Raw genomic sequence first — 15,995 nt, forward strand, 5'->3', positions numbered from 1 at the left:
CTCATAGGCGTAATTAGGAAATGCTATAACAGGGGTAGCTCCGAACAAGCCTTGTTCTGTTTTTGTTCCTTTTCATCTCCAAGAAGCTAGCAACCACTGCAGTGACCAGCACTGTAGTATAAATAAAACCATTTTGGTTTAGCAATTGTTTACTTTTTAGTGGTAACTGCGAGCACAAATGCAGAGCATATGAAAGGTTCGTCAACCCCCATCTATAAAACAGTTAATTTGTCACAGGCCTGTGAAAATTAACCTGAATTCACAAGTACAGTGAAAAATGAAAGCAGGTCCAAGGAAAATGTGATGCTCCCTTTGTTAGTATTAAACTATTCATTTCTTTTCCACGCCTTTGATCATCCCTAGTTCCTAGCAAGTCTTCTAAAATATCTTTTTAAATGGCACTATTTCCTCCTTCAATCAACCAGAAAACCTTTTCTTTTCTCAGCCTAAAAGACTTTGCTATTCAGAGTGCCTCTAAATCCTAATATTCCAACTGCTCATTTTACATCCTGTTTTATTCCCTGTCAGGAAGACAAAATGTGCAAGTGTTTTAAAGTGATGGGACTTTTTGGAGGTACTAAAATTTAACAAAGTTTATGGCCAGTAGTAGTTGTAGCCAGTATAGGATACAATGCCTGGAAAACCCTTCAGTACAAGGAACAGAAAAAATGTTAGGGCCAAATCAGTGAAATCATTCAGACTCAAAGGTGATGGAATAGGTTGAGGTGTATATTCTTAATAGCCAGGAAAGGCAGCTTTGGGGTGGGTGGGTAATGCCGATGGTGCATTCTCGCTTTCATTCACCCCAGATTACCAATGTAAACTCAAGTCAAAGACGGCAAGTATCTATTACCCCTTTCTCATTTCTGAGCAGAGGAATTATGTTTGGGATTTCTTTTTTTTTTCCTCTCAAGTCAGCCCATTTGCTAATCGATCACTTTGTAAAAGGATTACAAGCCATGCATTTATCTTGTATAACTTTCCTTTTGTTAGAATTTAGCAACAGTGACCCCAAAAAATCCACATGGAAGGGATTGCACCTGACTGTCCTTTTGAAATACCTAGATTTCCTTCCTAACAAGGAACTTCTCTTTAAAATATGCTTAGCAGAGGCTTTTAACACTTTGTGTGGCTCAGATTTTTTGGCCTGTCTGTAACTGAACCAGAGTGTTACGGGTGAAAGTATTTCAAGCCTTACTTCCCCTTAGACCCAGGTGTTGCAGTGTCCTGAACACAGACAGCCTTCGTCAGCTGCGTTACTGGTTCCTCCCAGTGGCAGCATTTTGAAGGCCATACTTTGCATAACTCACCAGCATTTTCTTTCACCCTGTCTTAATTTCCCTATCACTTCAGGTTTATGTCAGAATCTTAACAATGTTTTAATCTGTTACTGACAAAATGACCTAAATTTTCTGCCTGGACTAGGCTGCTTTGAAATATCAAGGGAACACCAGTGTGGGTGTATCTAATGTATAGTATTAGTATAAAATGTTAGTATATAAATCGTATAAGATGTTCACATATGTTATTTTTGGTATATCCGCAGATACTATATAAAAGCTAAGAGAGCAAAATAAAACTCAGGAAGTGTAAGGAAAAGTCATTAATTATCTTATCTATGTAATGACAATAGCAAGGAGGCTGGTTACATTCTATGTGTAATGAAGCCATCAATCCTGTAGATGTGAATTCATGAAATATTGGATTTTTAAAATACAATTCTCACTGTGCCATTTTGAAAAGTATCTGAATAGCTCGTTTGAAAATCCCTCATTCCAGACTGTGCTTGGTACCTAATTCCCAGTACTTTGCATCTGTCAAGTTACTTACACCTGTCTCAAGTGGATACAATACACTTTCAAGTCAAAAGTTAAAAGCAAATGTCTTGACAGTGGGCAGAGTAGTTGGGAATTAGACTTGCTATCTGTGAAGTGCCATTTTTATTGCAGTAAAACCCTCTATAAACTTAATTCTGGTGAAAACAGACAAACATCTAAACTCCTTTAAAAGCTCTTCTCCTGATCTTTGACTAAGAAAACCACAACTGATTTACAAACTAGAAATAAAATTCACCCATGCAAACAACTTGGCCCTAAGTCTCTTCCACGTGTAATTGAAACCAGCTGAGGAATCGTGCCTCCAAAAAGGGGGAATGTCAAAGAGTAAACACGAACTTAAATATAGCAATATGAATTCAGCAGTTATATGCGTGGGATACTTATCATGGTATTCACTCACCGCTACACTAAGAAGCATACATCAAATTGATTTGGTTTTCTTTCTTTTCTCTTTTCATGTAAGCAAAATTCCATGCCAGAGGTTACATGGTGCACTGAAGCATTGGCCTTTTGCATTTGGAGGTTTAAGTTCAAATCCACTCGATGGATTTGTCCCCTCGATGTGGTCATTTGCACGTCTCCAAATCACCATGTAACTTGACTTAGTTATGGCTTGTGCCTGAGGGGCTACAAATAAATGTGTCTTTCACTCCTGGGCTGAGGTGCATTGCAAAGTTTGAAGCACTCTTCAAGAAGTGTCTGGAATCATGAATCAGTCGTTCATGTATGTATGTACATATATGTGTATATATATATTTTATATATATATATATTTATATATATAACCTGAGAAGCCAATGGAAAACAATATAAAAAAGGCATACCAAAAGGCTGCCTGGTGTGGCCTCATGCCCTTGCATTGTAAAAGTTGCTGCTATCACTTAATGGTCATTTTTACATCAGGGGAATCTGCTGTTACATATCTCAGTATATCGAGGTCACTAGCCAAAAGCTTAAGGAAATGGGATAAAATCATCCAGGCCTGAGCATTTAAATACATGCGCACACCAATGTGCGTATAGAAGAATGCACTGGAAGATAAAGAGTAGTGTTGCAATACATATGTCCATTTAATTTCACTCGCTAATAAAGCATAACAAAAATTGCAGACAAATTGCAAATATGTTCCTGCAGAATGAAAGCAAGTGAAGGGAATGGTTCTCAGATTAATGCATGAACAGCTGCATCCCCAGTTCAGTCTCCTAGCCAGTATGAATAATGGATGGGCTAAGAGGCAAAATGCAACAATAATGTTCTTTTATTAATGAAATGAATATATATCTATATTTGGTGGCCAGCAGTAAATTAAGACAAGTGAAAAGAAAAACAATCACTGCTCGCATCCATAAAAAGCAGTTAATTCAGTAATTACTGATCTGACAGAAAACATCATCCCACAGCTAAAATACGGTGCTTCCCTCTACAAATCCCACATGTATATCAAAGCAGTTGTCGTTTTTGAATATCTGTCCATAAACACGGACTTCAGCCTTTTCCAAGAAGAAAAGAATTTGCATGGCTCAGGAGTCCTGCAGCATCTTGACTCAGAGGTCAGGAAAAAGAGGCTCCCAATGGTGAAATCCTGGAAAAGCACTAGTTGTGCCTCAGTGTTTAGATGAGAGAAATGAGAGAAGCAATAATTTTAAAATAACAAAATAATGCTATGTTACTTCAAATGAAATTGCATTTCAAAAAAAAAAAAAAAAAAAAAAAAGCTTGTTAACCATTTGGTACTGGGTGTCAGGATTACTAAATGTTGATGCAAAATACATTAGTGCTTAATGAAGTGCTTCAGACCCATCAGCACCAAACTATTAAAGGCAATCCACTTATCTGCTCCTGGATAAGAAGCTCTACATTTCCTCGTATGGATTGTAAGAGGACAGCTGCATAGCTTAAGAACACTGCACTAACATTTTAGTTCCCATTACTATCATATAGTGCTCAAAGTTCTCACTCTCTCACCTCAAGCTGGGGAAAAAAAATGTCAAAATGTGATAATGAAAATCTGGGCTTTGCAGCCCTGTGAAGCGTAAGTGCACTTCAGATCCTCTTATTATTTATTGAAAGAGTAGCTTAAAAAAGAAATGCCCTGAAAATCCCTAATGGACCAATTCATGCCCTGGCGAGCCATCCAATTGTGAATAGTAGAGGAAATAATAAATCTATTAAATCAAGGCAATGCATATAAGAGGTCTTTGTTACAAAAATAGTAATAATAGTGAAAACGCTGATTTTTTGAACGTGCCACATGCACAAGAGGGTACAGGAGGTGAGAGCTGCACTATAAAACACATGCAGCCAGTACTCCAGTGTATATTGTATCTCCCCTGCATTGCAGTGCATCGATCTTTCATGTTTTAAAATTTTTAGAGACAAAAAGTAACCGGCCTCATTAGATGAAAAACAACCTTTGTGCCAAATGCAGAATGCAGTACTGTATGGCAGTATAGCAGCTGCTGGAAGTGCAAAATGTCCCCATAACATTGAGTGGAACAAACTCTATCTTGCAAGTCCGGAGGGAAATGTGACTGCTGTGTGTGTGTCCAGAACTGACCCGTTCTGTGGTTCTGACATGGGAAACCCTAAATGTTAGAATACGATCTATGTAGTTGTGCTTTCACGAGATCACTTGTCCCTTCTTTAGCTCTCTGTGACCTCGCACATCTTTACTTCATAAGCTTGTTGGATGAGAAAGGCTCTGAATGTCTCTCAGCCCAGGAGAGGGAACACGTAATGCCATGGAGTCTGCCGGCATGGATGGCCTTCTGGATGAAGGCCTGTCAGAACCTGTGCAGGGTGAGACTTCTGGTAAAAATGTAAAGAAAAACAGAGTCTCGAAAATATCCCAGGGAATTTCTGAAGGGTTAAGCAGCCAGAAATGCTTGGTCCTACAAACTGTAGCATATAGGTGCTGGATTAGATGGAACGATCAGGAATTTTTGCTTGTTTTTGGTTGTTGAGGAAAGAAGTGCCTTTACATGTATTTAAACAAATAGCCTCCAAAGCTTCCTTAATACTAGCAGAAAAGCAGTACCTTGGATTTTATTTTTAAAGATATCTTTAAAATAGTGTCATGGTATTTAATTGTCTAACTAGTTTTGCAGTTTAATAATTGTGTCCTTTAAAAAAAAAAAGAAGTATCCTAGGCTAAACTTTAAAAAGAATCTTTTATTCAAGAGTATTCACTTCTCTGTAACTTGTCTAATTTTGAACACTTTCACTTTTTACGTATACATTTACCGTTCTCCTGAACCAGATTTTGTACCAGATTTTAAAAATAAATTTGGAATTTAATACAAGTATTTTTTATTTATTTGACCAGAAATGTTTAACCTTCTTGGAAGAGAGTATCTGTTACTGCAGCATGATGTGATGTGGCTGAAACTTTAAATAAATGCTTATTTCCTGTAAGCATAAAAAAATCTTTTAAATGAAAATCTGTATTTTATAGAATGGTAATATACGCCATTCTTTTCAATTTTCACACAGTATGTGGTATATTCACTGTGTGTAAATGATCTAGGTATTCTTCTGTTTCACATTAAAAAATAATCAAAAACTGAATTGTTTCAAGGCCGAGAAACATTGAAGGCATTGAAAATACTAATGAGTGCTCTTAACCAAAAGATTAGCAGTAAACAAAGAAATTTTCAGTAGATTTTAAGTGTTGGATTTTGTAGCAATTATTTAAAATACAGGGATGAACTTATGAAAGGTAATTATTTTACCCCCTTAAAGTAGTGCCATGTAGGTTCTGGACTCAGAAATAGTTCAGCAATTTAGCCTAACTAAATCCATTTGCTCTAGTAGTTCTGTACTCTCGTCCATCTTTCTGTCTCTATTACATCATTATTGAATGCTGATTGCATTATTTTAGAGCATGGATGGCTATAATGCTATTCTGCACCTGTATGATGGATTTCGTTTTCATTTTGTTCTCAACAATACATTGGCTATAAACGCATCTCTGCTCTCCTATGAGGCTCACAGTATTCCTGGTACATTTTCTAGAGAAATCAGTCATGTATATCTCAAGAGAAAACAATAAATCCTTTGAAGCAGAATAACCTTTTGGTTACATTCTTTTAGATGGAAGTTTTCATGCTAGGGAAGAAAATTTACAAGCGTTAACAGTTAAACCTATTCAATTCTTAACATTATCCTTGCCTCCAGTGTCATTACCAAATACCCATTTGTATTTTGGGGGTAATCTCACCTGCCTTTTCCCTTTTTTTCCTTTTCCCCCGAAATCCTGGGCCATGTTTCAAGAAGATAGCCCTGCCTCAGAAGGCAGTTAACTATCTGTCAAAATGCTCTTGCTGAATCAAGGCCATCCTGTTGAACTCGTATTTTTAGTGACTTCAGGAAAACGGAAAAAAAACACCCCTAGTTTGAAATCATTGGCCAGACTTGGACTGCCCTTCCTGGGTGGCAGCTTCACGATGTGAATGTGACAGACAAAGCAGAAGGGATGTGGCTAGAAGTTACAGCCATCTTATAAAGAACCGCACTCTCAACAGTGGCAGAAACTAATCCAAAAACTAAAGCCTGGCAAATAAACATTCTGACTCCCCATTTTCTGGATTTCCCCATCCATATCTGGATTCTTGATAAAATTGGCAGTCTATTTAATTTGATAGACTCTGGTAGGCAGGAGGAGGCAGGATAGTCAGGCTAAATGGGTCTTTCCATTACAGCTCTTCAGTGTTCCTAAGAACATCCATTGAGTAGCATGAGGAGGTGTGACAGAGCTGGGCTAGCTCCCCTCAGTGTTTGTTTTTCCTCTCCTGTCTGACAACTTCATCCCAATCCATCTTTGTTAGCCAATTGCACTGACTTGAACATGGGTGAGTGTGTATCAACCTTCATTAGGTCAAACCAAAGACAAACATACATCTCTGCCTCACCTATAGAAACAGATTTATTCTTAGAGAAGGGTGGGGGGAAGGTCACTTGGTATTTGGCTTGAAACGCGAATCTACTAAAATATGAAATTAATAGCATCCAGAAGTAGAACATATGGCATCCATATATATGGTACTGTATCTGCTTGATGATGTCACACTACCTCTTAAGATTTGGGAAATGCACTTTTTAAAGCATTTAGCCATGTTGTGGGCTAAACCTTTCAGACTTGACTGAAACAGAACAGGTTTAATTCGGTCTGAACATTTATTATCCCTGGTATTTGCGGGCCACATAAAAACTCATGGTTTTCATTAGCTTTGCATTTCACACACAGCCTAATTTCATTTATTCTCATTTTATGCCCCTGCCAGACCACCGCTCTTGATAAGGAGAGGCAGGTTTTCCGACGAAGACGCAACCAGGATGTGAGGGGACGTTACAAGGCACAGCAGGCTCCACCTGAACTCAACTCCGAATCGGAAGACTATTCACCAAGTTCATCCGAGACTGTTCGCTCACCTAATTCACCCTTTTAATAAAACACTTTTACTCAAAAGTCTTGGCTTTAACCCTTTGAGACCCTGAAAATCCTTCAGACCCATGTGAAGTGGTTACATCCAATCTGTCCAGCACTAACCGCTGCGATAGTGGAACACAAAAAGGTGCTTACAGAACCTTTGTAAGAATTATTTCCTAATTAATTGAAATACTTGTTCTCTGTTTAGATTGTAACTTGCTGCTAATATTATCCTCAAAGGGTTAAGGCTATTTTGCTTTTTTATTTCAAGATAGAAGCAGTGAATGTTTTCATCAGTGAAGTTAGGAACCGCAGTATGTAATTTTAGCACATGTTAACCCTCTGAGTAAAGGATCAACTTAAATCTTGACAGCCCACATTAGGGCTTTATTCTGGCTTTTTTGCTTTTATACGCACATACCTTTTATAGTACCCTAAAGTTCCTTGCTAGTTTCTGGCCAAAATGGTACCAAACACGCTATCACGTAGGGGCTACAAATATGGGCTTTAAAAACAAAAATATAGTGAAACAATCAGTATCTTCCACAGCAGCTCATTCTAAACCTGCATTATACTTCCATAGAAAAATATCTGTTGTTGGAGGATACTATGCAGGATCAATGGGAAACTGAGTTTAGGGCAAGCTCAGAGTTTACAGAAGATGACATGATGATGGCCCCAAAATGTTGCTTCCCTATCGTTTGCTGCTAATGACAATGCAGAGTCTTGGGAAATTGCTTGAGAACACATTCTGTCATGTAATCGTATGTAATAATTTAGTTGAGATGTTCCTGATTCTGTTGCCTCACATTCAAAAAAGTACAGACATCTTTCCACTCAGCATGACCTGGGTATTCCATAGGTAGCCACAGATAATACTGTGGTGAAAGTTAAATATTAAAATTGAGAATTACCCTTAAAACAGCTCAAGTATTTATGAATTGGGGAAAATAAAGTCATTTAATATGTATGTAAAGCCTAACCTGTATTAGTGAAAGTTTTTGTCTTAGAGTGGAGAAACTAAAAATAACTCACCGTTTCTATTTGTAATATTCAATAAAATGGGCATTTACACAGAATATACATATTTTTGGTTTGTTGGAACCTCAACATAGCATTACAGCATTTTCTTTAACCATTATCGTAAAGTTGGCTTCCACAGAAATATTATACTTCATAGACTTTTGCTTCAAATGTTGTAATATGAAAGAAAAAATGATTATAAATTCACTTAAAATTTCACTAGAATAGAAAATGCAGCTTCCAAAATCCTATTCTAAAATGAAAGATAACATTTTTAAATTCATACTTTCACTTTTACCCATATAAAATTGACAATATTTGATGCTTTTCTATCTAAATCTAAAATCTTGTCATGGTGTTTTTAAAAAGTCATAAAAATGTGGTTTTCTCTTTCTTCCCCTCTCTCTTTTTTCTCTCTTTCTTTGTCTCTTTGTATTTAGTATCATACAAATGGAAATATGAGTATGCTGCCCAAAAAGATATGCAAACTTTGCTGATCTTGCTGGGAAGTATAAATAAAGTTTGGAGGAACAGGGCAAGTTGCCCACAGTGCAGTTTCTGTTCTGAGTTATGTGTGCTCATGGAGCTATCACTACAAGCAGCTGTGGCACTGAATGTGTACCTGCACCTTGTTGGATCTGGTGTAATGCTCTTTTGCATTTCTAGTTGGAAGTATCAGATGAACCACATTTTAAGAAACACTGGAATTGTTTTGTTTCTCCATCCTTTAAAATGCATCTTTCATTGTTACAGTCATAAAAAATTTTTATATATTAAAAGCTTTGAAGATTTTGGATATAGGAATTTCATCTTGTGAATTTTCTCACAAATGGTACAATTATTTCATACACAGTGCAATTAACTTCAGCCAGTGTTAATCTAGAAGTGAGACATTTAGCCTAAGCTAGATCTCCAGACTTCCTTGGCAGTACGGAGCTAAGCATTTCCAGGTTTGATTCACCTCACCTGTTGTGGCACACATTTTAGGAAGGACTCGTGGTTCGGTACACCTATTGATCTCACTTCTTTGACTGTAGAAGGAACCACTGGTAGGAGCTCACATCGGACACCAAACTTAAGGTTAATGAGTTTAGTAGAACAAGTCTCACTTCAGGAGCCTGATCTCTGAATATATACCCATATGCAGAAGTCCTGTGCATATGCATGGCCTCAGTCACTCTAACGGGAACACAAGTTATTAACTAAGTGAAGCAAGTAGCTGTCTTGTAGGAGAATTCCACAGAGGCAGGAAGTGAAAGGGTAAAGAAACTGCCATGCCAAAGTTCTCAAGTTTTAGGATTTGGGAAAGGCTGCATATGGGAAAGAACTAATCCTTGACCATGCCTATCCAATCCTAGAGTCCCTGCGAAGTCCCTCGGTAGGCAGGGGCACAGTCACTGTCATTGTGATGTCAGTGGCTGTATTTTAATAACATTTGAGTAGGACAGTTATTATTTTTTCATGGGACCAAACCCTCAGCCAGAATGAGTTCTCTCTTGTGCCACTTACTTACCTGCATCAAGTTATAGTAGATCAGGATCTGGCACATGTTTTGCCAGCGTGGCCCTTCCCACGTTATAGTACAGCCATCCCTTTAGAATAGATGCAAATCAACCATGTAAATGCAAGACATACATTTGGTAATAAAAAGTGTCCATTAATACCACATGCTTTTTGACTGTTTGGAAAATTTGGCAGCCTTAAAGCAAAGGCCTATGGCCATTCTTCTTAATTAGAGAGAGAGGTCAGAAGAAAAAAACAATATACATTTCACGTATTGAGAAATATTACTTAAAAACTCATCTTAACTCAACTTAAAAACTATCACCTTTGCCTTTCTTTGGAATACAGGGTTATCATTAAAATAAGATGTTTGGCTCCTTCATCTTACACCATATTGCACTACTTAAATTGTATGTAAAACTAATCCTAGATCCTGAAATCCCTACTCATCCCCAGCATCTTATGTGTTTCTGATCTTTGGCTTGTGTTTTATGAACATAACTATAAAAACATTTAAGTTATTTTTAGGTCTGTAACATACTGAGTTTCAAATTGTTGATAGCCTCTTTGTAGGCTTCAAGGAAAAGTATCTGAATCTTTAAACTGTTTTAAAAGAAATTTCCACGGTGATTTTGAATATATTCACATATTTTAAACGTAACCATATACATGTATATATACGTATGGTTTTGTGGAAATAATGTTTCAGGCTTGTATTTTAGCATCCACCCCATTTCTTTTCTAATGTCTGAATTCCTGGGAGCAAGTAAGGGCAGATTATGTGGCCCCCAAAATACTTGAAACACCACTGAAATAAAGAAATCAAAGACAACAGACTTATTTCTAATGTGATGATCTGAGAGAGCACATAGCACACTGCAGTCATTTCACTGTAATACGTATCACTCCTCCTGACCTCTTTGTTCATTTTTCTTTTGAATCACAGCAACACATTGGTGCTAAAAACATAATTTTTAAATGCTTAATATGTATACAAGGCCATTTTCCTCCTGCCAAGCCAGTGCAGTTAACTGAGATGGGTGGCCATCATGGTAGGCCCCATCTATCACCAAGGAGATAGAGAGAAGCACTTCCACAGGGCGATTCAGGTCATCTAATATCTGGTCTCTGGAGGTGCCTGTTGGGCTGATCTTAGTATTAACAGGAGAATAGAACAGGGTCACTTCCAGATTAATTCCTCTCAATTAAGTGTAAGTGGGCATAACATGGTCTCCAACCTAAGTGCAATATTCTAGTGAGCTTGCATGTGGTAAGCAAACTTTGATGTGAAAATGTAGCGATGGGTAGGTGATAGGTGATAGCACAGTTAAATGGTCCTGAGATGGGCTTCATCTCATCTAGATGTATCCATCTAAGAGTTACACATCTAATCTAAGGCAATCATCTCAGCTTCCCTTATAGTTGCTGGAGACTGGCTTCTCTAGTGTACAATTACAATTCTAGGATGGATGGATCTCTTACTAGATGAGGTGGCTAGCCCAAATATATTTAGAAAGTCATTTGTTAAGTTGCAACATATAAATTATTTCTGTTAGTTATAATTTTCATAGCATTAATGTACAAAAAATCCAGAGTACTGCAGCTATACTCAGAGGGTTAACAGAAAAGCACAAGGCATGCTGATTACATTGGTGTATCCAAACTGCTTTGCTTTTTTAGCCAGTGTTTGCTGATTTTTCCAGAAAATTCTTGAAAATTTTCAAGTTTGAAATAATTTCAGTGTTGTTGTTTAAGGAATTTCTATAACCAAATTAATCTTATTTTTAGCTTAACTTATCACACGAATAATATGTATCATCGATGCAGTGTAAGTCTGTAGTTATCAATTTTATTGATTCCACAAGTGACTCCAGAAATCTCTCTTTTTTTAAGTACTTACTATAGAGATTACAATGGTGGCATAGGTGACTGAGACTGTCATTCTTATTGGTAAACAAACAATATTGTAATTTCAAGGAAGTCCTAAGAATCAGCTTTTCAGTTTGGTAGTGTACTAGTTAGGGGAAAACTATCTCATGACATGCATTGTGTAAATCATCTTTGTAGATGAAGACCGTTCATATTAATGAACACATTCTTTTTCCTTGACATTGTAGCAGAAACTGTTTACTTGTTAATGAACAACCAATACATTTATTTGCTTCAGACTGTTAGAGGGGAAAGTGAGATTCCAGTCATTGACAATGTTATTGCTTTACAGTAGCCCTCATCTAATTTAAATGTGGTGCATACTACAATGAGCAGAGCCAAACCTGTGAATAAACTCCTGAAAAAGCCTGGTGGGTCTTTATTCAGTTGGATACTTGCATGCAGCAGTGTGTGACAGCAGGAAGGCTTTCAAGAATTGTCAAAATGAAAGCGATATATCCACAAATAAGAGCTAAATTACAGTCCTTTCCCTATGGGGCATATATGTTTAAAAAGAATAAAAAAAGAAAAGAAAAATTGGCTTAGAGGTTTGCAGCAGTACTATATTACCACAGGGCAAGTACATTAAATCATTGTTATTTGCTAGCCCAGGGTGTATGTTGGAAAATGGCATATTTTTTATTTAGTTTAGATTGTGGGCAGGGAGAGCTTTCCTGATATGGTTGCAGTGCCTGCCAGTGCTGCCACGGCTAAGGCTGTGTTAGTATTTCCATTATAACCTCTTATTCTCAAAGGTTTTTAATTTGATCGTAAAAATTGGCTTCGGGCAGAAACTTGGCATACAATTTTTCATCTCAGAGTGATTCTTTTCCTAAAATATGAAGGAAATCAGCTTGACCCCATCGACATTTCTATCCTAACTGTACACAAACATTCCCGCACAGACACAAGTCGGAGTGCCTTACACAAAGGCCGATTTATGCAGCCGATTTCAAGCGCGTTACGTTTCCAAGCATATCTCGCAGGCCTTAGCTACAAAGCTGACAGCTCAGAACTTTTGGGCATTTTGAAATGCGGGGAGAAAACTCGGTTATCAAGAGCAAAAATGTTCCACATGTGGGATGGTTTTATTTCAACGTGACGAGCATTTAAAGGCAGCGGGGTAGTATATACATCCCACAGAGCGCTTGTGTAATTCCTAAAGCCCTTAGCGTAAGGCATTCTGCGTAGCAAAAGTGAATAAGCTGCATTTCCCGGTAACCTTGGGAGAGGAAGCACTTCGTCCTGTGCTTGAGAGCACCACCATGGACAAAGATGGTGTGCCACCAGCCAGAAGTGTCTGGAGAAAAGAGCCAAAGGAGCATGTTTTCTCTTAAAGGAAAAAAAATAATAATTGTCTGACTAAAGATTGAAAGCTCACACTGAATGACAGAGGTATTAAAAGCATTTTGAAATAGCAGAAATATGGAATCATTTGAAAACTAGGAAAGTGCAAGGAGCCGCTTAGTATAATGAATCCCTGTGCAGAGCCAATGGGCTGCTAATCTGGAGCAAATTTACAGCTACAAACAGGCATAATTAATATACAAATCAAGCACACCCAGCGGCAGCTGGAATTGAAATCCTAGTTCTTTTAGCAAACATAATGCAGGCCTCTTCCTTGTAGATTCACTAAATGAGACCGTGTGTGGCTGTTTGAAGTCCTGTTACATATGGGCTTCTGGGGAAATTAGGTGTTCAAAAAAATGACTGTAAATTAATTTTTTTTTTTAAATACAGATCCCAGAGCATGCTTCTCTGTTAATGGTTCCTTTTTGGAAATGACAGCTTTCAAAAAGTGATGTCTATGCATTTTATACTTGTCTGCCTATATCCCTGGATAACCCATGCCAAACACCTTCAATAAAAACGGAGTTGCCATATTGAGGCTGCACTTTGTATTACCTGCAGATTTCTGTGGCTGTGGCCAGGGAAAGGGATGCCTTCCTTCCGATTGACTGACTTGAGTAATGAACTGCAAAGCAGTCTGCCTAAATGCATGGGAAGGGGTTGTCAGAGTTTGGCCATTTTGTTGGCATTCACCTGCTCGGGTACCAGGGACATACAAAATGATCTACCCGCACCTCCAGCACTGCTGCGTGCTCTGTCAGGACACAAGTGAATGTCAGGGTGGGAAAAATCACTGCTTGTGCTGAATGACTGAGCTGGGGGAAAAAAGCGTGTGGGTCGAAATGAGCCATGATGAATTTAGACTGGCATTTGGAAGATGGTGTCTGATCAACTGATCAAACAGATTTTGGAGCATTTTTTTCCAATAGGAGCACTGGAGTCAAGAAATACCAATTAATTTTCAAGTGGAACTTGATCTGTGTATGAGAAACTTTGTTCTTGAGGTGTTTCTGATGTAACCTAGTGTGTGTTTCCTGTTGTAGGAAGAGACTGGACTCAGAAACCCAGAGGAAACCTTGTATTTCTATATTCCTAACAGGTTTTAAAGCTAGTGATGAGAGTTATTCATACAATATTAATTTCAAGTGCCTGGAGAAAAGAGACTGGCAGTGAAAATGAAGCCAAGCTTACTTATCCAGAGCTACTCTCAAGAAGATCTGAGGTTACTGTTACATCTGTTACTACTATTACTACCACCGTTGCCATTCAGAGGTAATGACTTCTTTTTACCTGAGTATCTCCCCATTAGGAGCCAGAGTTGCTCATCTTCAGCATCAGCTAACAAGAACGGAAGTGCCTTATATGAAGACCTCTGTGAATAACAGCACTTCTACATTTTTTATTTTTATTTTTTGAGCAGGATGCCAACAGCTATTGAGGCTTGGGTCCATAATACAGTGAGATTCTGAGATTCGGTAAGAGTGTCCCTTCCAACACAGGCAGTTCTATGATGATTCTATGATGAATGAGAAAGAGGGTGGTTTACAAGATATAGATGCAATGGATTGAATGTAAAATGGAATTGCTGGTGCTGCGTCCTGCAAATGGGAGTGATAGATTTCTTTTCAGCAAATCCAAGAACTTCAGAAAAAGCAAATAAGCCTTTAAGACACAAACTGAACTCCTGAGAAATGAGTGTCTCAGCTTGGTGTAGTCCTTGTGAAAATCTTTGTTAAATTACTTCAGTATAACTGGAAGTTAAAACTTAAGGTGGGCAACATCAGACCTTGACAACTTCTGTCACTGGTGGTTCAGGGGTGGGAGGAATCCAACTGATGTTAAAAACAGAAGTGGTTCAGGGGACACATTGCCAGAGAGAAGGGAGGAGGGGGACTCCTGAGTAATTCCCAGAGGCCAATTTATCACTTGCCATTTGTGCTGATCTTCTGTGTCTTATCTGAAGGGAAAAAAATTACTCAAGCTGGTCCAAGGTTAAAGACATATCGGCTATAACTTATTTTTTATTTTATTAAGGAATTAATAACAACATCTTATATTCTGCCTGAAAGAAAATTGTTAAAGGATTAGTTGAGTGTGAAATTAAATAGCACTTTTCTCATGCATGCTAAAAAGCTGTCTATGGAACTGCTACCTTTGAACAACTTTTGGTGTGATTTCGATTTAGAAAAAAAATTCATTTCTTTCGAAAAATAAGGAATTTATGAATTGAGGAGTGGTTTAAGAGATGAAGTAAGTAGGTGGATCTTTAGTTTTCCAAGATACTAATTACGTATTTTCAAAAAGATAAGTATTGCTGCAAAATTCAAGGGGGAAACCAAAGGACATTTTTCAAGTCCTGCCATTTATGCTAATACATGCAAATGAGCAAGAATGGGATCTGACATTATCGCCTTATGTGCTAAGTTTTAAGAGGTTGCTTAATTTTATGTAAAATATTTGCTCTAAAATGGTAATAGAAACCAGAAAATGACAAATCACTTAGTACTTCAGCTATAGCCCCAACTTCTAATGAGCTCATGTTTCTTGAGCAGAGAAGCATTACAACGTATTTCAATTCAGTCATCACAATCAAGCCGCTAAGGACTTAGATCCAGCTGCATTCCTGAGGGGCTGTGCATGGGCTTTAAAAATTAGTCATGTGGCCACAGCCCAGTTATCCCCAAAAAACCACTGCAGTGATGTGAGCCTTGATAAGCACAGTTTAAAAAGAAAAAAAAAAAAAGAAAGAAAATAGAAACTATTCAAAAAATTCGCACATCGTGTGTTAGTTTCCCAGCACAGGAGGTGAGCTTGGGTAAGCATATGGAAAGCAAATATAGCTGTGGACTGACAGCTTTTGTATCTGCTGCCCTTCAACACTATACGTTGCCAGTTCTCAAGTGAAATGTGAATACTGTTTTACA

General features: G+C 37.9%; 1 protein-coding gene across 4 annotated transcripts in view; it reads left to right on the top strand.

Moving 5' to 3' along the window:
• Nucleotides 1-9,089, top strand: part of DCLK1 (doublecortin like kinase 1) — a 239,558-nt gene extending 230,469 nt beyond the window's left edge. For 2 of the 4 annotated variants that reach the window (XM_021377782.1, XM_021377801.1), the window contains one exon: nt 7,121-7,321. In XM_021377782.1, coding sequence (XP_021233457.1) covers nt 7,121-7,178 — 58 coding nt within the window. In that variant the 3' untranslated portion in view covers nt 7,179-7,321. Of the gene's footprint in view, nt 1-7,120 lie in introns of all 4 variants that reach the window. The other 2 variants (XM_021377773.1, XM_021377792.1) reach the window with 1 other exon arrangement.

This window comes from Numida meleagris, chromosome 1, assembly GCF_002078875.1.
Source record: "Numida meleagris isolate 19003 breed g44 Domestic line chromosome 1, NumMel1.0, whole genome shotgun sequence".
NCBI lineage: Eukaryota > Metazoa > Chordata > Aves > Galliformes > Numididae > Numida > Numida meleagris.